Consider the following 21,384-nt stretch of genomic DNA (forward strand, 5'->3'; position numbering starts at 1 on the left):
TAGTCATCCATCTCACTTCACTAAGTCATATAATAATTTTCCCTCTTTATGCTGCACTCAGAGAAGCAACAATTCTAAGGGCCCTGAGATTACTTCTGTATGAATATAAAGTATTCCACTGCTAAAGTGCCATCACTTAAGAGATCAATTTTTATCAGTAAGAAGAGGTCAAGTTCAGCAGGACACACATTTACACTTGCCAAGATGTTTAAAGGGCTTCCCTGGTAGCTCAGAGATTAAAGCGTCTGCCTGAAATGCGGGAGACCTGGGTTCAATCCCTGGGTTGGGAAGATCCCCTGGAGAAGGAAATGGCACCCCATTCCAGTACTCTTGCCTGGAGAATCCCATGGAGGGAGGAACCTGGTAGGCTACAGTCCATGGGGTCGCAAACAATTGGACATGACTCAGTGACTTCACTTCAAGATGATTAAAATGAAAATGCATATCTTAAGACATGCACTATTTAAAACAGTCACAAAATTTTAAAGACCATTTTAAGGTTAACACATCCTACTCCATTAATTAAAGTGACCATTAAATCATCTTTTCTGAAAATAAAACAAGGAAAAAAACATCTTACTCTTCCTTAAGTGCTCCCTTTTTACTTGGCTCCTCTACAAAAGCTTCTGTTTCCTGCTCTTCTGACATTCCATGCAGATATGGATTTAATGGTGGTGGCCTCCAAAAAGATCCATTTTTGAACATACGAAAATCTTCCGTCCTCCACTTAGTTGGCGAATCTCCCTAGTAAGTGCCAAGAATGCTATCAGAAAGGTCCAATACCTCAGATTCAAAATTAACAAAGTAACTGATTATATACATGCCTGGAGAATAGAATAAAGCTTCCACCTATAGTAAACATGGGCTGGTGTCTGGTTTTCAAACAAGAATCTAAAACAAAAACAAACAAAAAATTAAACATCACTTTTTTTAATGCAGAAGTGCCTTCAAGTAAATAAAAACAAATGAGAAATTTTATTTACCTATTTAGTTCTAAATAAAACCAAAAGCAAAGATCCCTGAAAAGAAATCCTCACCCTCACTCCAAACTGTCTTTTGACTGACATTAACACTAAGAAGGTATATATGCATCATGCTGAGTCTTACGATCAGTTTTATTGAACACTCATATGTCAGGGACTGTGTCTGGCAATGGAGAAGTCTTCCCAACACGTAATTTCAAAAGCAGCAGTTTTTAAATGACTTAACTGTGAATGAATGTGTTAGATATCGTAACTATCCAGAAGATAAGTAGTTTTCTATAAACCTCATTTATTCTACCATATCTTGCTTATGACTCTTTCAGTGAAAAACAAAATGAGAAGTATTTTCCTCAAAGAGAATGCTAAAAACAATGCTAACTAACACCTGTGGCCATAATACAACTCTGGTCAATGTTTTCAAACTACCCTCCCACCCCATTACAAAAATAACCTCATACTTTCAGGACTTTATTCTTGGAATATTTTTTAAGTATTTTAAAAAAGCACATCTGGAGGATAAACAGAATGTGGTGTGTGTGCGTGTGTATGTTCATCCAAAGATGAACCCTGAAGACATACGCTAAGTGAAATTAAGTCAGTTTCAAAAGAACAAACAAGGTATGACCCCACTCAGATGAAGTACCTAGAGTATTCAAAGAGACAGAAAGTAGAAAAGTGGTTGCCAGTGGTTGCCAGAGAGACCAAAGGAATGGAGTTACTGTTTAAGGGGTACAGAGTTTCAGGTATGAAAGACTGCCATTGAACTGTACACGTAAAAACAGTAAATTATATGGGTATACTACATGCAAATTTTACCACAATTAAAAAAAAATGCACACCTGAACATAGGATTGTTGATCTCTCTGTTCATAATCATAGCTTCAAACATTGGCCCTTCACGTACAACAAACTCTATCATTCGATGTATCAGGGCGAGCAAATTCCTACAACAACAACACAGTTAAAGAAAATGGATTCAGACCTACCACTACATAAAACTACACTTGACCTAAGTTACTATAATTGTGCAGAAAAAGATTGTCCTGCTGACTAATACAGAATTTATACCAAGAAAGTAACCTGGAGCATATGTTACTATACCTTGTGCATTAAGAGGGAGCAGGGTGATGGGGATAAGGGAGTGGGAGAGAAGGGAAGGAGGGTGGGAGGCCACAACACAGCTTCATAGCAATAGAGACTTCAACTTCTAAATGCCACTTAACTTTAGTTTCCAAACGCAACACATTGAATTATGAATCACAACTAACTGGTAAGCTGCAAATATATACAATCAGTAACTCAGAGCTTATATGTTATCATAAAAAACTTATACACTATCTCAGTTTTAAAGAAAACATTCCTAAGCCAAGCACTTTTCTGGTGATACTGAAATGTTATAGACATGACTATAGTTTGTAAAAATGCAAAACTATTTAACAAGTTTAAGGCCTGATTTAAAGAAAAAAAATCCATCCAAATCCTGTGTTTTTCTGGTACACATATAGCAGTGGAGTTTTTATTGAATCTGACCTTTAATGAGGCAACATCCCTTTGTATCACACTTCAAACTAGTTCACATAGTTTATGACATGTATAATTCTGTCTGTGTGTTATGAATCAATAAAGCAATTATATTGCCAAAGCCTTAAACAAATGGAGTCCTCTTTCCAAAATATTTCAAAATACGGAACATGATGATATTCCCTTCCCATTTTTCATAACAACTACTTCCCAATAATATATATACATAACTTTTTAGTTGTCGTTTTGTTGACTGAGTTTATAGAAAGTCTTTATTTTAAAAATCTGATACTTTATGAGACTCCAAACACAATTTCAGACATTGATTACAATTCTAGGCAAAAATAATTCAGTTTATTACAGCTACTTCTGATTTCTCATTTTATTAGTTGCCACCATATAAAGTTGGCAAATAACAATTGGGAAAAGCAAAAGGATATTGGCTCCTGGTACAAGGCCCACACTAAATTACACCTTTAGCACTCCCAGCTCAAATTAAAGTTCATATAACTGCCAGAATATAAATTAAACATACAGTTATAGAATAAGACATTTTTTGCTCTGTAAAGCCCTGCTTCAGAGTACATGAACAATAAAATAATTTATCTCATAGTAATTATAATTATTTTCTCAGGCAAACCTACTTAAGTGGACATTAAAATCTCTATGTAATGAAAAAAATCACATGGAGGCTTAGTAAGTGTTTAACACAGGGGGAACTACATATTAAAACTATTAATTCAACCTCATATTGTTAAAACCCCAAAAGCATCACTTAATTTTAAATCTAAAATTTATTTCTTTCACAAATGCTACTAACTGCTCTGCAAATATGCAGTTCTTGATATCCAAATGAGAATGTATTCTCAGCATCCATACAGCTAATGAGTGTTTTAAAGGAATGGAGGTAATGCAATGTTAAGTACTGATTCAGCCCCAAAGCTCCCACTGGTATGCATCAAATTAAGCTGAAGGGAAATTTTGTGTATCATAATATATAAAACTAATGACTAGGTGGGCAAATACTACACATCCAGAAACTTCTATGAATTGTCAAAAGCAACTTGCATATTAAAGATAGATGAAAAATGGTTTAGCAAGTTTAAAACAAAGGATTCATTGTAATGGTGAGTCAAAACTTTACAGCAAAATGTATACTCAAAATCTTATTTAGAAATAAGCTGAGCCACATGTAAAACTAATACTGGATATATACTTTTTGAGTGCTGCAAATACACTTCCCTGTGAGTTCTTTACCAGTGGGGGGAAAAACCCACTATAGTTTTAAACAGGCTTGTAACTGATAAATCTATTCTTAGAAAATATAAAGTTTAAAAGAAGTTCTAAAATGCTTCATGATTATTTAAAATCAAAATCTGACAATTAGTTGTTGCTAACTTAAATTCAAGATTCGTAAAGAATTGTAATCACTTATCCTTAAGGATTATGTGCTTATTTTTAAAAGGGTGACTTTTCTATCAGAATGAAACAGTGTAGTACAAAAAGATGATATAAGTGCATTAATTTATTTTAAAATGGTAATTATCTTATTCTGGGCAACAACAACAAAAAAAACAAAAATTGTCTCTCAGTTATAATAAAACCACATTTACTAGAGTCGATCGTACCAATGTCTGGTCAAAAACTGTATACTTTCCCAATCCATCCCATGATGTTTTCCTGGTCCCCCGCTGCCGCAGACAGTTCAGCTGGTGTTGCTCACCAAGGCCAATGTCAAAGAGAATTTGGTATTCTTTTGTGTTCATTTATTATTCAACCAGTGTTGTGTTCCTGTGTTTGGGAAAAGGCTTAGCTTGACTGAGCAAGAGCATACCTAGAGCATGAATTCTTCTGCTTTAACATTATGTTGAAAAAGAAAAAAAGGAAGAAAGGAAAATAAAAGAATTCCAAAAACTTTTGTTATTAAAAAAAAATTCTAGTTATATCCAGTGTTCATAAAAACAACAGAAATTCCTTCTTAAAATCATTTAGGAAAAAAATAAAGCTACGCTTTCAGTAAAGAAAACTCAAACTAAAGTTGTACATTAAATACAGACAATTCAGAACCAAGAAAAAATAACAGATCGGGTCAAAATGTAACATTACCTAAAATTTAAGATATATTTAAAACACCTATTTTCCCATCACAGTAGTCTAGTATTATTAGACCAGCAACTCCAGATTAAATCTATTAAACACATTCTATCTGCTAAAGCTATAAAATTTCCTACATTGCTAACAATAAAAACAAAAGATAATGACATAAAATTGCAAAGTGTACTAAAGTTGATTAAGCTTCATATATCCCCCCAAAAAGTACTGGGAAGGAACCATTGCTCAGTCAAGATACTACCTTTTCCTCAACACTATTTTTTTTTAAAATTCAGAAGGGGATATTGTCTATATTTAGATCAGTAATAATAAAGAAAAACATGTACCTTTCTGTTGGGATAACCACTTTGACTATGGCTTGCGACAGAGTCTGTATATGAAGTCACATCAGATAATAAACATAGAATATGTGAGTATTGTTAACAAGTAACAAGCAAAAATATACATATGCATTGAAAATACTACACAACTAATCACAAGTTTTGCAGGCAATCACTGCATCTGAAGTAATTATACACTAAGCAATTACATAAATGCAAATGGATGTGTTCAGTGAACAATAAACGTTCACCAAATGCAAAGAATCAGAACATTCCTGCCAGAATGCACATCAATGCACTGAAATAGGTACTACACTGAGAATTATCAGATAAAGATTTTAATTTGTGAAATAATTAACTGTTTGCCTCTAACCATACAGTTTGCTACTTTGTTCCCAAGCCTTTAAAACCAGCCCTGTCATTTTTAAGTGTAATCAACATAATAGAACCAACAAATTCTTATAATTTGAAATTAAGTTGGTTTTATGTTTAATAAAAAGAAAATACTCACCCTTTGCTTTTAATAGAGTAAACTTTTTAAAAACCACATATGCTCTCAAATATTCTAATACCTCAGATCTTGAGAAGTTATTAGCTAGTTGCCATCCAAACAATTTAACTATTTAACTCCTAGAGTCTTTCTAATCGAAAAGGCACTTAACCAATACAAAGTATCACTTTCTCCAAATAAATTTAGATACTACACTTAAGCAAACCTGGATACAACAGAGGACAAAGAAAACAAAACAAAACAAAACTTAATAAGAGGTCAAAAAAGGAATGGTGGCCACAAATAAAAATATGATCTATTATCCCAGTACAGGGTTTCCATGGGCTAAGGCAGGGAACACATCTAAGTTATTTCTTTTTCTTTAACAGTTGCCAAACAGAATTACACACACATTTTTCTATAAAATTGTTGAAAAGAAATACTACCACAGATTTAGTATTTACAAATTAGATGCGGCCCTATGTACATTTTTAAAATTACCTTCTCAAAATCCTCCTTGTTTTTAGGTGGTGGTAACATGGGAGCATTGGGGTTTTTTAACCGCTCTCTAGGCTGCGCATTAAAAGGCAGTCCTGATGGAGGTGGGGGAAGCGTATGTTCCATCATGGAAGGCGGAATGTATATTGGATGTGGAGGAATAGGCACAGCTTTACCCCAACCTAACTTCATTTCAAAAGACATAATCATCTTTCCTAAAAGAAAGAAAAGAAAAGTCACATTGGTAACTCTCAAAAAATCTCTAGTGATATGAATTAATTTCCACGTTTAACCTTCACACTTCTGGTTCATTTTTCCCCTAGAGTTTTGATACTTTTCAAATCTAAAACAATGTCTAAATTCTATGATGGACTTCCTTACCATTTAAATTTTTTAAAGCTCTTTCAGCATCTCTTCTGTTCATAAAGGCCACAAAGCCACAATTTCTCTCTCTTGCCCTTTCTTCATCAGTTCTAGGCCACATAATTTTCACACTGGCTAATGGTCCAAATCTTCCAAATTCTTGGCACAACATTTCTTCATTCATCTATTAAAAGGCGTAAGATATTTTTAGTATACAAAGAGAAAATAATTCTATACAATGGAAAGCAAAGTAATTTTCCAAGATAAGAAGAGACCTATCAATGCTACAATTTTCCATCCAAGTACTAGGAGCCCTGCAAGGGAAAAATTCTGCCTTCACTGGCATTCACAAATCTTGTCATACCAGAAACACTGTTTTATGTAAGTGGCCAGGTAAAGACACTGGGAGGCTGGAGAAATCAAAAACACGCCTTTACCTTCACTCTTCCTCCTTTCGAGAGTCTGCATCTAAAATAAGCTACAGCAATGATTTGTTTTACAACAATGATTTGTTCAGCATTTACGAACATTTTTCAGGCAGCAATGATAATTATACTTAAACCAAGGAGGAAATATTTGTTGACAATGAAAGAAATAAAAGACCTGGTTACTTTTTTCTTTTCCAGCACCCAGCTACCAGTGTAATCAAGAAAAGACAAAACGGAAAATGGTAAATATGCCATGAGGTCCAAAACATGTATTATTTTTTAAGATATTATGCATAACAACCACTACATTCAGTTAAGAACATAGCAGGGGAAAGAATTAAAATATAAAAGGCAGCAGAAACGTTATTTTGCTATTATGGAGACAAAAAATTAAAAAAGGAAATCCATAAGGAAGCAGGCTATATATCAAAAGGAGAGAGTCTAAAAAGAATACTGTCCACCACTGGTCATATCCTGATTTGATAAATAAAATCAGCACTTAGGAAAACATTTCAAAATCAGAGTACAGTCCAGCTATAAAAAAAGGAGACAAGTCCTCAAGAATTATAACAAGAAAATTTGACCCACATCAGTAAGGCTCAATCTCACAACATAATTTTAGTTCCTACCTAGTTCTACCAAATCTGCTTATTTCACATGCTTGACTTTATCTTTTTTTTAATATTGACAAAGCAGTTTTCCAACAAAAGCATACAATATATGAGCCAATATTAATCTTACTTTTCTAGTATTACCTGTGGATTAATGTTTCCAAGGTATAAATTAGTAGTGCTTGGATCGCCTACATCATGTGAGCCAGGTGCATAATCATCAAGAACTATGACAAAGAGAAAAAAAATTATAACCTGCAAACTACAAAGTTTGGACAATTTCTACAAATTAAAAAAGCAAAAAACTATATTACCACCAGATGATCGATTTCTTCTTGAAGGCGCGTCCACTTTAAAAGAAGAAAAATAAAACAATTCTTAGTTTTTAGAATAGTTCATCACAAATATAAGCATTAAAATAAATGTCACTTACTAGAACGACGCTGACCATCAGAATCTGACTGTGGAGGTTCAAACCGACTTAACCTGCCTTTTGTTTTATGTCTCTCATCACGCTCTTCTTGAATTCTGTCGAAAATATATATAATCACTACTAATGAGCCAAAATTTGGTTGTTCACATTTGATAACAGAACTTATCCAGATGTCACCTTCAAATAACTTCAAAATACTTGTGTGACACACTGACAACTAAGACTGGAAGTGTCCCTCAGCTACAAATCATGAGCAAATTTCTGACGTATTTTATAAGCAAAAGAATACAAAGCCTACTTTTAAGATGAAAAGGAAATTCAACATGAAAAACACTTAAGTTTGTTCTTTCTTGGCTAAGATAGATCACTCTTCACCCCTATCTCACTGACTATACTGTTTCCACTGCAAACAGGACTCCGGACATTAGTTAAATTCAACTTAATTGAATCCATATAATGTAAGCAATCTAGATGCTGTACAAAATGCTAATTTACTGTCAAGTATACCCCACAAAATATCTGAAACAGCTTCATGTAAGCCAGTTAGTAAAAACAAACTAGTAGACTACATTCTTCATACCTCCATCTATAAGAATCAGCTCAAAATACCTATGAGAGCTATTCTCAACACTATAAAACTTACTGTTTCAATTCTTCTTTGAAGAGTTCCAAATTGCTTTTTTTCTTTTCTTTCTCCCCTTTCTTCAGTGGCTATGAAGGATATGATAAGTTATACTTCAAACAAAACAAGGTTAAACAAAACTAATGGTTCGACAATCAGATCACTCTAAATATACTTTTATTTTTGTGCCAATTATGATCTCATTATTTAAATTAAAAAGAAAGAATGCTTCTGTTACCACTGAACTGTCTGTCCTTCCTGTTCTCTAAAACTAAGAATTTAACAATTAAATTATTAAAACAACAAGCAGAAGTCTTAAGGTAAAGGAAACACCAACTTTATCCTCCCCTTAAATAAAGTCTACGATTGTTAGGCCAGAATACTGAGGAGCACTGGAGGAAAAATTAATAAACATAAAGTAACTGAACTGTCATGTAAATAACTGCCATGAACAACTACCAGAAATATGCACTCTTCAAAACAATCACCTTGGAGGAAATGAACTACTGAAACAAACAGCAACACTGCTTGAATTTCTCTCTTAAAACTGCTTCCAAAAACGCTTTGGGGATCCTCATTTTAAAAGATCCTTTCTTTAAAATCCTTATTATTTTGGGATCCTTAATTCAATGAGGAAGAATAACAAAGGGAGGTAGGTAAACTGAATATCCAAACACAAAAAAGAATGAAATTGGACCTCTACCTCATTCCATATACAAAAATTAACTCAAATGGTTCACAGACCTCAATATAAGAACCAAAACTATAAAACTCTTAGGAAAACATAGTGAATCATCATGAGCCTGAACTAGGCAACAGTTTCTTAGATATGACACCAAGAGAAACAAAAGAAAACTGATATATTGAACATCATCAAAATTATAAACTTTTGTTCTTCAAAGGACACAATCAAAAAAGGACAAAGAAAACCCAAAGGAAGAAAACAACATAGCTGGTAAGAGAGCTGACTACAAAAGCTGTAAAAATCTCTTAGAACTCAACAATAAAAAGACAACTCAATTAAAAATGTGCCAAAGATCTGAAAAGACATTTCTCTAAAGACTACAAATGGATAAGAAATAAAAAGATACTCAACATCACTAGACAAGTGCAAATCAAACTGTAATTAGGTACAACTTCACATCGACTAAAATGACTAAAATAAATCTTAGCAAGTGGTGATACAATTTCACTAGGAATATATATTAAGAGAAAAAAACATATATGTCCACAGAAGACTATACATGAATGCTTTCAGAAGTATACTCATAATAGCCAAAAAGTGGAAACAACCCAAATGTCCATTGAGATGGATAAACAATACATAGCATTATCCATAAAATGGAATACGATTCAACCATAAAGAGAAATAAATGTACTGATGGTGGTTGCCAAAGGCTGGGGACAACTAAAAAGTATAAAGTTTCCTTCAGGGATAATAAAAATGTTTTGAAATTAGAGATTAGTGATTGTTGTACAACTGTCAATATACTTTAAAAAACACTTTATACTTTTAAAGGGTCAATTTTATGATATGTGAATTAAATACAACTGTTTTTTAATTGCTTTCAGAGTCAGATAGGAAAAACCAGTTTTACTATTCAGTTTAACCACATTTTCTCATCAAATCTGGCTCCAAATGATAAGACCCACATCTACCTACCATCTTCCAAGAAAAATTTCACTCTCAAAAAATAAGATTTTCTAACACTAAGAATATATAAAGGAAAATGTCACTAGTTCTGATAGTAATTATCAGATTACTTGGAACATTACCAAACATGTTCCAAGCAACAGACACATTGTTGGAGTACAGTCTTCCAAATAATTGTCATCACGCATGCTGATGTATTTAAATACCCAATTCAGGATTGCTTAAAAAGACAATCCCAGTATTTCACATTTATACCTAAAATATAGTTAACTTTTAACTTGCAATATACTATGAGTAACAGCAAAGGTTAACTGCTTAATGAGCATAGAGTGTCATCTGTGTGTCCCAATTTGTTATCTCTCATATAGGAAGATTAAGCATCAAAACTCAGTATCTATTCCCAAAAGAATTAAAAACAAGAAACCAAAGTCCTGCTTACAGTGGAAGTACAGAAAATATTATTGGCAGTGTCATCCCTGAACCTAAATGGTCACTTACTTAAGTATGACTTACAGGTTTTTTGGTTTCTATCACAAGAAGAGATGGTGGTCTTTCGTTGGATGACTGATTTGGGGGATTTTTTTGATCCGCAAATCTTGAAGATGGCTTGTAGATTTTACCTCTTTTTTCATCTGTTTCATGTTCTTCTGAAATTTAAAATACTAAGTTTCAAAACTAATTTCACATTACATGGATTTACTTCACCCATTATTTTTATTGAAAATAAACAAAAATTAGTAAATGCTTTTTAGTACTAAGACAGATGACCTGTGACTAAATATGATAATTCAAATACTATTACCTTATTCTCAAAAATACTAGTTTAATCATTTTATAGTAAAACTATAAAATCCGTAAAATGGTACAGCTACTTTGAAAACAGTACGGTAGTTTCTCAAAAGGTTAAACAAATAGTTACCATATGCCCAGAAATTCCACTCCTAGGACTATAAAGTAGAACTGTAAAATACATTTTTTCGTATGTTTACAAAGTTTTCTGCCCTCTTGAAACTTGAAAGGTATTTTATATTTTAAAAACTTCTCTGGCTCGTTTCTCATTAATCCTTATTTGGCCATTTATTTTACTAATAAGTAGCACCACTAGAGGGTGCTGATAGAAAGGAAAAAGAAACTGAAAAGCAACCAAACTTTTTTCATCATTACCTAGTCATTCAACCAAGACTTTTTAGGTTTGCTCAAGGACTATAACATTCACACTAACCTTTTGCTGCATTAACAACACCTCCGCGCACAAACGTTTTCACTTTATTACCATCACTTCCTTCAAAAGCAGCAAGAAATTCCTCATAAATCTCAGCAGCTGCCTTTTCATCCTCCTAAATACACATGAAAATATTAATATCACTTGATATAAAAATTATTGTACACAGGGTGAAACTCATCAAGGAGTAATGTAAACAGAATCTCTTCCTCCAATGGGGAAAGCAGTTATTAAGCACTCCTCTTAGGCAATAATACCTAATCCTTAGTAGATACTAATTAGCATTGAAATTAAGAAGGACTTTGCTCCTCTACCAATAATCTGGGGAACAGAAAAAAAGGATCCACTAAATAAATTTGTTTAGAGACAACTCAAGGGTGCAACTATATGACAACTGACTACACAGACTATATTACTCTATTAATGTTTATGACAATTATAAGGCACAACAATTTAATTCAGTGAATATAAACATTTCCTTCACAAATCACCAAAGACATAAAATAATTAGAAGTCTGAAGAAGCTTCAAACAGTTTGCATTAAATATCTCCAGACAGTTTGCATTAAAGAAAAAACCTTCAGTAGAACCCTCACAATTTAACTATTCTAAATGTCCCTAAAACATGTATGACTTGAAGGTCAAATAGAGCAGAACAGAAAATACAGAAATAAATCCAACAGTATGTAAAAATTTTGCATTGTTGTTTAGTCGTTAAGTCATGTCCAACTTCTGTGACCACACAGACTGTAGCCCACCAGAGCGCTCCTCTGTCCATGCAATTTCCCAGGGTAAGAATACTAGAGTGGGTTGCCATTTCCTTCTCTAGGGGCTCTTCCCGACCCAGGGACTGAACCCACGTCTCAGGCATTGAAGACGGATTCTTTACCACCGAGGAACCAGGGAAGCCCATGTGGAAATTCAGTATTCAACAATTTGACAGCTATTTTAAAAAAATAATAAAAATGAACCAATTCTTCACATCATACACTAGGAGAAATTGCAAATGAATAAGATTTAATTTTTTAAAATGTAGGTATGAGGGGAAAAAAATGAGGAAATTCCTTTATAAGCTTGGAATAAAAAAACAAAACAGAAAAACCAGAAATCAGAAGACTGAGGTAAATCTGCCCATGACTTGTTTCTGCATGGAAAAAAACACCAGAAGCAAAATAAAAATGGAATCCACAACCTGAGAAAAAAGCACTGTACCGTGCGTCACACCCAAGTGGTACAATATACTTAAAACAAGAATTTCTAAATACAGATATCCTTCTAAGAGAAATACTGGTTTAGATATAAGCAGACAGTTCACAAAAACAAACACAAGAAAAGTTGTCCAACCTTACTTATAAGAGAAATGCAAATTTAAAACTACCTTGAGATTCCATTTTTTGCTTACCAGATTGGCAAAACTCCTTCAAAAATATCCTGTTGGCAAAGCTATGGGGAAACAACCTCTCAAACACTGATTATAGGCATGCAAAATGGACTTGCCCATAGAGAGCAATTTAACACCATCTAGCATAACTATAATTATACATTTACCATTCAATGCAGTAATCTCACTTACAGGAATATATCCTAAAAGTATACTAGGAGTAAACCCAAATACAAAACACTATCCCTGACTGCATTACTGGAAACAAAAGACCAAAACATTAATTCCCTCAATAGGAATTGCAGCGAATGTAGGATTTTAGTACATTAACTACCACATATCTATATAGCTTCAATAAAGAACAAGCAACGCTTCAATATACTTGTGGTAATCTCTGAGATACAATGTTAAGAGAAAAAAGCAAAGTGAAGGAATGGGTATTATATAAAGTAAAACATTGTTCATCTAAAAAAAAAAAGGCAGGCACAACATACATTTATACACACTGGCTTACAGGAGAAGAACAGACCAGAAAATAATCAAAACTGTCACACAGAAGTGAGGAAATGATGGAGGCGAAAGGCATAAAGCTGGACCTTCACTGAATACCTCTGTGTTATAGACTTAACTTGAGGTAGGAGCTGAGAATACCCTTGAAATCAAGAATCTTTGAGAAACATTTCTCTACTGTCCATACACTTAAAGCCTCCTTAGGTACATTTAACTGACAGAGATAACTAAAACTACATTCTAAGCATTACCTTCTTCTTTAATTCTTCTTGCTCCTTCTTACTCAAAGTTCGCTTAGCTGTACTCATTTTTCCAATACTGAAAGCTTTAAGTTTGTTTTCTAGAAGAGGCTGTGAAAAGGTAAAAAGCATACACCTTTACATACACATTCTCAATGTTACCTATAATTCTTCTAACTCAGTGTTATCTATAACCTTGAGGTTATTAACAAGTTAATTGAGTTAATAACATACAAAAGTCATTTTTAAATAAAAATAAAACACAAAGAGACACTAAGGCTTATAACACACTCAACCTACTTGTTGGCAAGAATAAAAGCATTTGAGGAGGGAAAGTATAGATGTTTCTGGGCAAAAGAAGCAGTGATCAAAAAACAGACATTCAAATAGGGAGGAAGAGCATATATTTCCATGATTGAATAGCAGGAATCATCACCATCCAGAACTCCCAATTCAGGTGCAAAAATCACATCATTTCCTTTTATAATTCAGCAAATTACTCTATTCTTCATCAACAAAACTGATATTTATGAACACAATTTCATTTTCATTGCTGGGAAAATACCACATACTATGTTCTAGGTTTCAGGCAAGTATACAGTTACCAATTAATTTTGAATGAGAAACAGTATTTTAATGAAGTCTTCATTTATGTTAAATTAGAAGCAATTTCCTTCTGAAATATGGTGTGAATAAACTGTAGACTCTTAATTGTTCTGTCATTCATTTGAATGTTAATTTTGATTCAGAAAGTTTTCTTTTGATTCATAAAATTTTAAAAGAGAGGAATGTTTATTAAATACAGCCTAAATATTAACCTGCAATTGAAATCTGAATATTCCTCTCTCACCTACCAAAATGAGACTGACTTATAAGAGTATCAGTCCCCTGGTTATTAAACAGGCTTGCTTTTGGTGAGAGACAGAATGGAAAGGTAATACTGCATTAATACCTTAAAGTTACATTTAAATCCCTCTGAAAAGATAAAAGCAGTTCATAACTCAGAAGTCACTACTGGTTTCATGAACAGATTTCAAAGTGAATTTTTTTCCAAAATAGAAAGGAAAATGTTTGGCCATCATTCAGCACCTTTGGTTTCAACTTCTTTGGTTTAAACAAATGGTAAAATTACACATAAATTCCATGAAAAACAAATTTTTACACAACAAAATTTTTGTCCTCAATTTTATTTGTATCTTAGGAGCTAAATTTAGACACCTAAGAGAGAAATGGTTAAGGAAATCATGGAATATTTACTCAAAAAATATAATGATTCATTAAAAAGTCTTATAGAATTTATCCTAGTTTTTTAAAAAAATTAGACCTGAGAGTCTTTTAAAATGTGTTCCTATAAAATAGACCTCAATGAAGTAAATATATATTTATGCTTACAAATACTAAACAAGAAAAATAAAGTGTTATCAATGTCAACACTGGCTGGTAATAACTGTTTTATTGTATTTTCTAAATTTAACCATGACAAGAAAACATTATTTGAAATCTAAAAAAGACTAAAAGAGTACAAGAGTATTTTGCAGATACATGCACAGACACACTCCTCCGGGTGCCTGGGTGGCCCTGGGCCCTGCACTGACCAGCAGAGTGAATAGCACCTGCTCCTGTTTGCTTCCCAGAATGAGATTACATATAAGCTCCCTGAGAACAAGTGTGTTTTGGGAATTCCCTGGAGGTCCAGTGGTTAGGATACTGTGCTTCCACTGCAGGGGGTAGAGGTTTGATCCCTGATCAGGGAACTAAGATCCTGCATGCCACATGACGTAGCCAAAAAGGGAAAAGTATTTTAAACATTTGTGTATTTCCAGTGACTGGCATCTGGCACTTGGTTCAGCAGAGGTTTGGCCTAAGGGGCGAACAATAAACCAATTAGCCTTTTTACATCCAAACACTCGTTGGTTTTTTTAAACAAAATTTTTAAATGAAACATTATCTTACATGTGACTTAGAAAACATTCCCTTAGGTAAGTTTATTTACCGTTAACCCAAACCGAATAATGAATGCTATTTTCAAATAGTACAAAATGAAACAAATACAAAACCAAGACACTTTAAGTACCAAATTCAATTAAGGACATATCCAAACCATTAATTATCCTTCATAATCTTTATCAATACTTACCCTTGAAAGATTCTGATGAGGAGAATCAGAAACACTTTCACGGGCACTCTCGTTCCTATAATTATGTTTCCTTGGGCTCTTAGGTCGAGTCCGACTTGGCATATCACTATCTGAGGGTCCAGATGCATCCATCTTAAAGAAAAGGAAAATAAGTTCTTAAGAATCATACAAGTCGTACTGAACTAGAAACAACCCAAACATTCCAATACTGACAAACTTCATTACATACTATCAAAATATATCACTACTGACCCCTTAATCTCATCCCTTAATACTACCACTGATTTCATCAGAAAAGTTCTTAAATACAGAAAGTTTTCAATAATTCTAATTTGGACTTGAAAGTTCAAATTTTATTATCATTAAACAGATTGCTGTCTTCTTCGAAGAAACAGGTACCTTTCCTTCACTTTAAAGAAAATGTCTGCCAAACACCCAAGTCTGATTACCCAGTCTGTCAATCAGTTGTACCTTCAGGTAAAAATAGCACTCAATGAGAAAAGGAACCAGTTTTATTTCACAACTTAATCCCACAAGCACTTCTCCTTAAGACAAATACCACATTTTGGCAGGTAGAAGTGCGTCCCATTTCATCACTCAGAACCCATACAGAAGGACAATATTTTATATTAATCATTTTTACTATCTAATCAAGAAAGTTCTTAAGTGAAACTAGCTTATTTTTACTGTGCCTAGTGGAGAAGAATATGACAACTACTTGCACATTTTGGTGACACTGCCTTGATTTGTGCTGAGGTGCCAACAGTTTACCCATCTACTGCTTTTATACCATTAGTGCAAATGTCAACACAGTGAAGGCAAATGATGTCTTAGTATTATCACAAAAGAATTCTGAACTCAGACTGAAAAATTCTCAGTGGCCACACTTTTATAGCATTGAAAACCACACTTCTATAGCACTGCTATAATAACCCATGTAAAGTAATGTTTATTGCATTATTCAAAATGTCAAAAAGCTTTAAACAAAACATCTAGGCCCACCAACAAAGAAACCAGCTTAATAATTAATAATATACCTCCTGCATGGAAAGTTAAGACGTCATTAGAAAGACTAGATTAGAGTTACAGCTGCTGACATGCAGAGGATTTCCAAAAGGTGTACTGTGCAGTGTGAAAAGAATTGTGTATAAACGTAAAACTTGTTTAAGAGATGTATAAACACACACACGTATATATGCACAAAATTTTACAAGCACAATAAAGAAAGGAAACATACATATTTCGTTTCTAACATGGTTTAAGGGGCCAACTTATGCGAATAATAGAACAGAAAAAAGAACACAAAATATCTAGCAAAAAAGGTTAAAAGAAAATAGGCACGTACAATGCAATCATATTTATCAGGTAAAATCGTAAGGGATATATCAAGTAGGGATCTACACAATAAGAAAGTAAATTTTAAGGAAAAAAGACAAAGACTGCCTCTGATACTCACATGGGCATCTGAAGATCCAGATGAATGAACATCTGATGATCTGGTCTGTAAGTATTAAAAATAAAAATCAACCTTTAAATAATGAGAAAAAGTATCATGCTAACAAAATAAGTATTTTTCATGTTATAAAGACTTAATCTTTCCAAATTAATAGCAATTTCTTCTCAAGTCATAAAATCAAACAAAGGCAAACTGACTTACAGAAAAAAAAAATTGTGATCCAAAATAAACGGGCCAGTCAAGTTCAGTCTTCAAACAATGGTGCCATTTAGTAAGGCCATCTGTTAAAATTTCATCTTTTAAGTTGATATACAATTTCAGATTACATATAGTGTATAACAAATTTGATTTTTCACTATGCATCTAAGGATCAAAAAGCCAAACTAAAACTAATATGAAATATCTTTCTGAAATTTCTACTTGGAGGCCCAGAATTTAACTGTCACTGAGTCATTTTTATTTTTCAAGGTATTGTGTAGTGAGATTTTACTTTGCATATTTTTAAGTATTAAAAGTGAAATCAAGAAACTTGAGATCACATTTATCTCACCTGAATACCAGATTTCAAAAACAACGCACATTCATTTTTAAGAGAAAACTGAAGATTTGTATGATGCAGAAAAGAGCAAACAAGATTCCTACGGGTCCACACAGTACTTTTTTACACACATATCTTGTAGAAACATATGGCTCTGAACAGCTGATCAGATTTTCATACTGAATCAATTTATTCCTCCACTGTACTGGACTGAGGCACAACCAGCCCAAGACAAGCAAGCACTGAGCTACTTCCCATCTCCATTCTTTCTACCCACCTTTTTTCTGTCCCCAACTTTTATTTTGTCTCTCCTATTTCACTTCCTTCTCCCTGCTAACCTTTCCTAAAAGGCAAGATATATGGGAGGAATTTTTTTTATATTTAAATTTAACCCTGGGAAACATACTTTGAATCACAGTTTGAAATGTGCCTATTTGCAGACACTTAAAAATCCAAGAATAAATAACTCCTCTTAAAAAAGAAAAGTTGAGTCAAGAGACTGAATTGAACAGAAAAAAACATTGTTGCTCTTTGTTAACCTGCTAGGTAACAAAAAATAACACCCTAGTAGTAATAGCAAGAAAAAACATAAACCACCTAGTAACCAACTAAAGAAATACCTTACTATTAAGACAAAGCCAACTATACCTAAATTTATTTTCGTATTTAATGCAATTTCATTCCATAGCTCAAAATCCTAAATAGAAGTCTTTGCAAGGGGACAAGGGGGATTGCCAAAAATAATTCTGAAGTTTGCCCAGAAGAAGAAACATGAAAGAGTAGCTACGAAAGTGCTAACCCTTTTTCTTTATGCCACCATATCCAAATCATCATTTTTAGGATTTAAAAATAACAGCATAGCGTAGGACGATGCATCAGCTGATTAACCCAAGATGGCACTGAACAACATTTACTGCAAACCAAACATTCTCCACTGATAAGCAGCTGCAGCTACAGAGCATTCAGAATAAAACTTTAGGCTTAAGAAGAATTAAAGAGATGCAAAGAGTAGTGAATAAAAATTTTAAACGAATAACTAACTTCTTGAGCTAATGGTTCAGGTAAACAGCAAATGTAACACTACTTTTGAAGTCACGTCTCTGCCTCTACTTAACCTGGAACAGTACTATATTATTTGTCTTGGGTCTGGGTTTTACGTCTTTGCTGAAGAACACCAAATTAGTGATGTTTAATGAGCTTCTGCAGTGCACAGCGCAATTCCTCATCCAAGTGAAAACACCCAAAAGCAAGAAACAAAAGGGGAAAATAAGGGAGATTTGAGGCAATAAAGAAGCAGACACAAGAAAAAATTTATCTCAAGACAGAGAAGGCAGATTTGTAATACACATGTGGGGAAGGACAGCAAAAAAAAAATTTTTTTAATAATTCTGACGGCTGCTGAGGAGAGAGATGAAGCCAACTAAACTTCAAAGTAAAACTTTTTTTCTGACTGCTCCCACCTTTACTTCAATTGAAAAACCCCCACACCTGAGTTCTTCAAATTACCAAGCTACCCACAGCAACACTGCTTCAATATTTCCACTCTGCCTAATCAGTTCTCCTATCCCATTTGTCTCCTTCCTCCTCATACCCTCCAAAGCATCAACTCACATCTCTGAAAGCTGAAGAATCACTCCCAAAGGAAGTACATCAATACTTCTATTGTACCAAAATGAACCCCAATTTCTTATTTTCAACCTTGGTGCTTCTCCTAGGTTCCAATCTGTTCTTAAACAACTTCCAGGACATCTTCACCTGAATATCTCCAAGTTCCTCAAATCCAGTATGTATAAAATCCCTCCCAAACTAGCTTCTCCTGTTGACCGTATTTCTGTCACTGAATGCTAATTCTCAGTCACAATCTGGAAGTAGTAACATTAAGAGCAGATTCTGGAATCAGACTTCCTGTTTTTAGCACTTACCAGCAGCTTTGTAATCTGTTCTTTCATCTATAAAGCTGACTGTGGTGTTGAAGGACAAAGACAGGTGAAGCATTAAGAACAGCACTGGGCCCATAAAAGCGCTCAATGAGTGTTAGCCAGCAGGATTATTATAACAGGGTCGTCCTCGACTCCTTCCTCATCCCCCATAATCAACTGAGTCACATTCTGTTTATCCCACCTCTACTAAAACTCTTCTCCGGGACCCTTTTTTCTAAAAATACTACTATGGTTCAGATCTTCCCTATATGCTACCCATTTACTGGCAACCACTTACTGGTACTGTGTCATGCATTAGAGATATAAAGTAAAATAAGACATAGCTCTTGCCCTTAGGAGCTAATAAAAGAGACAAGTAAAACAGTGTGGCTACACTGCACGAGCACAGAGGACAAGCAAATCTCAGTGGGATGCAGACAATGTCAGCAAAGCTTCCCAGAGAGTATCTGAGGTGAGATTTCTGGAGCAATCTTTATCAACAGCACTGCAAAAATCTTTAAACTATTCTCCTCACTCCCAGATTCTTCTTAAATTGTCTCCAGTATAGTTTTCCTAAAGGTCTTTCTTGTCTTGAATTTTCTATGACTCTCTTATTCCACAGGTATCAACGCCTCCACAATTTAGCTCAAACGAAACTTTCCATCTCAGAAACTTTTATTTCCTATTCCAGAGCCTTATAAATTGGCTAAAACGGACCATTTAGCAATCCATTTACAAGTGATTTTTATTTTCTTTACTTCACCCATCTCTTTTGATACCTGTGTCCACCCTTCAAAACTTTGCTCCTTGTTCTAAAGACTCAATCAAATGCCTCCATTCCTGAAGCCTCCCTCAACCCCACCCTCCATTCAGCTGTCATTTCTTTATCTAAACTTTTAGATGCTTCAGATAGCTCTGCCTTGAACTATTATACATTGACTCTCTTCTTCCACTAGACAGCATGCTCCCCAAAACTGAACTGTCATCTTATTCAACGTTTTATTCCTCAGAGTTAAACACAAGATCTGGCAAGTGACACAGTCTCAATACACTTGCTGATTCAGCTGGCTGGAACAAGTACCTGCCCAACAAAATTACATTCCATACTATCAATATATACTAAGCTGCCCACTCACCAACAAGGAGCAACTACCTAGCTGAATACCACTCTCCAAGACAAACCAAAGTCCACCTCTCAAAAAAACTTCATAAACTCACTGAGACAAGCACTATTTAATAATGTTTAATAACAAGGCTGAAACGATCCTTAAAATTACATCCAAAATACATGAAACATTTTAAGTACATTCTGAATGATCTGCATTTAATCTAAAATGAGGAAAAATCTAGTGAAAAAACACTGACTGCTCAAGGAACAGACGTCTAACAGTACCAAACAGCCTCAAGTGCTATTGGCAAATGCATCTTCCTTAAAAAAAAAAAAAAAAGTCCGCAAAATACCCACCAAGTGGCTGATATGCAATAAGCTGTTAAAGCTACTTAGTATAAGAGGCAAATTATTTGCAATATTACTATTTTTGAGTTTAATATCCTATAGGAACTTTTTTGCTTCTTTCTCCAAAAATGAGGCTCTTTGTGTAAAAGGAACAGAGAGGCAGAAGTCTTCAACTTGCATGGCAAATGAATGTTTTTGTCGATTTGTTTTCCGGGAAAAACAAAGCTTCAGGAATAAAAAAATCAATTCAATCCAATAAGACACACATTTTCAAAACACGTATCAGTAGTCATATTCAAGAACCAATGCTACAAATACTCAACTTCCTAAAAGGCACCAATCAAGAAAACAAAAGCTCCTAATTTCTCTCTCTACCTCAAAACAGCCTTCCACACAGAAAACTGACCTCCTTATAAGGTGTTTATCTTACAGTGTCAATCATATCATAATGAAGACTCAGTTTAAAACTGGCAAACAACAGAGGCTAATTTC

At 34.0% G+C, this 21,384-nt stretch overlaps 1 protein-coding gene across 6 annotated transcripts in view; it reads right to left on the reverse strand.

Moving 5' to 3' along the window:
* U2SURP (U2 snRNP associated SURP domain containing) overlaps positions 1-21,384 on the reverse strand; it is a 53,592-nt gene that overhangs the window by 27,096 nt on the left and 5,112 nt on the right. For 2 of the 6 annotated variants that reach the window (XM_069563277.1, XM_069563258.1), the window contains exons 2-16: positions 16,980-17,024; positions 15,524-15,655; positions 13,399-13,497; positions 11,258-11,372; positions 10,549-10,682; positions 8,403-8,470; positions 7,760-7,854; positions 7,644-7,676; positions 7,471-7,553; positions 6,306-6,471; positions 5,928-6,139; positions 4,943-4,986; positions 1,823-1,927; positions 825-891; positions 581-744 (exon numbers count right to left, since the gene is read on the reverse strand). In XM_069563277.1, coding sequence (XP_069419378.1) covers positions 581-744; positions 825-891; positions 1,823-1,927; positions 4,943-4,986; positions 5,928-6,139; positions 6,306-6,471; positions 7,471-7,553; positions 7,644-7,676; positions 7,760-7,854; positions 8,403-8,470; positions 10,549-10,682; positions 11,258-11,372; positions 13,399-13,497; positions 15,524-15,655; positions 16,980-17,024 — 1,562 coding nt within the window. Of the gene's footprint in view, positions 1-580; positions 745-824; positions 892-1,822; positions 1,928-4,942; positions 4,987-5,927; positions 6,140-6,305; positions 6,472-7,470; positions 7,554-7,640; positions 7,677-7,759; positions 7,855-8,402; positions 8,471-10,548; positions 10,683-11,257; positions 11,373-13,398; positions 13,498-15,523; positions 15,656-16,979; positions 17,025-21,384 lie in introns of all 6 variants that reach the window. The other 4 variants (XM_069563268.1, XM_069563248.1, XM_069563286.1 and 1 more) reach the window with 3 other exon arrangements.

Source organism: Ovis canadensis, chromosome 1, assembly GCF_042477335.2.
Source record: "Ovis canadensis isolate MfBH-ARS-UI-01 breed Bighorn chromosome 1, ARS-UI_OviCan_v2, whole genome shotgun sequence".
Taxonomy (NCBI): Eukaryota; Metazoa; Chordata; class Mammalia; order Artiodactyla; family Bovidae; genus Ovis; species Ovis canadensis.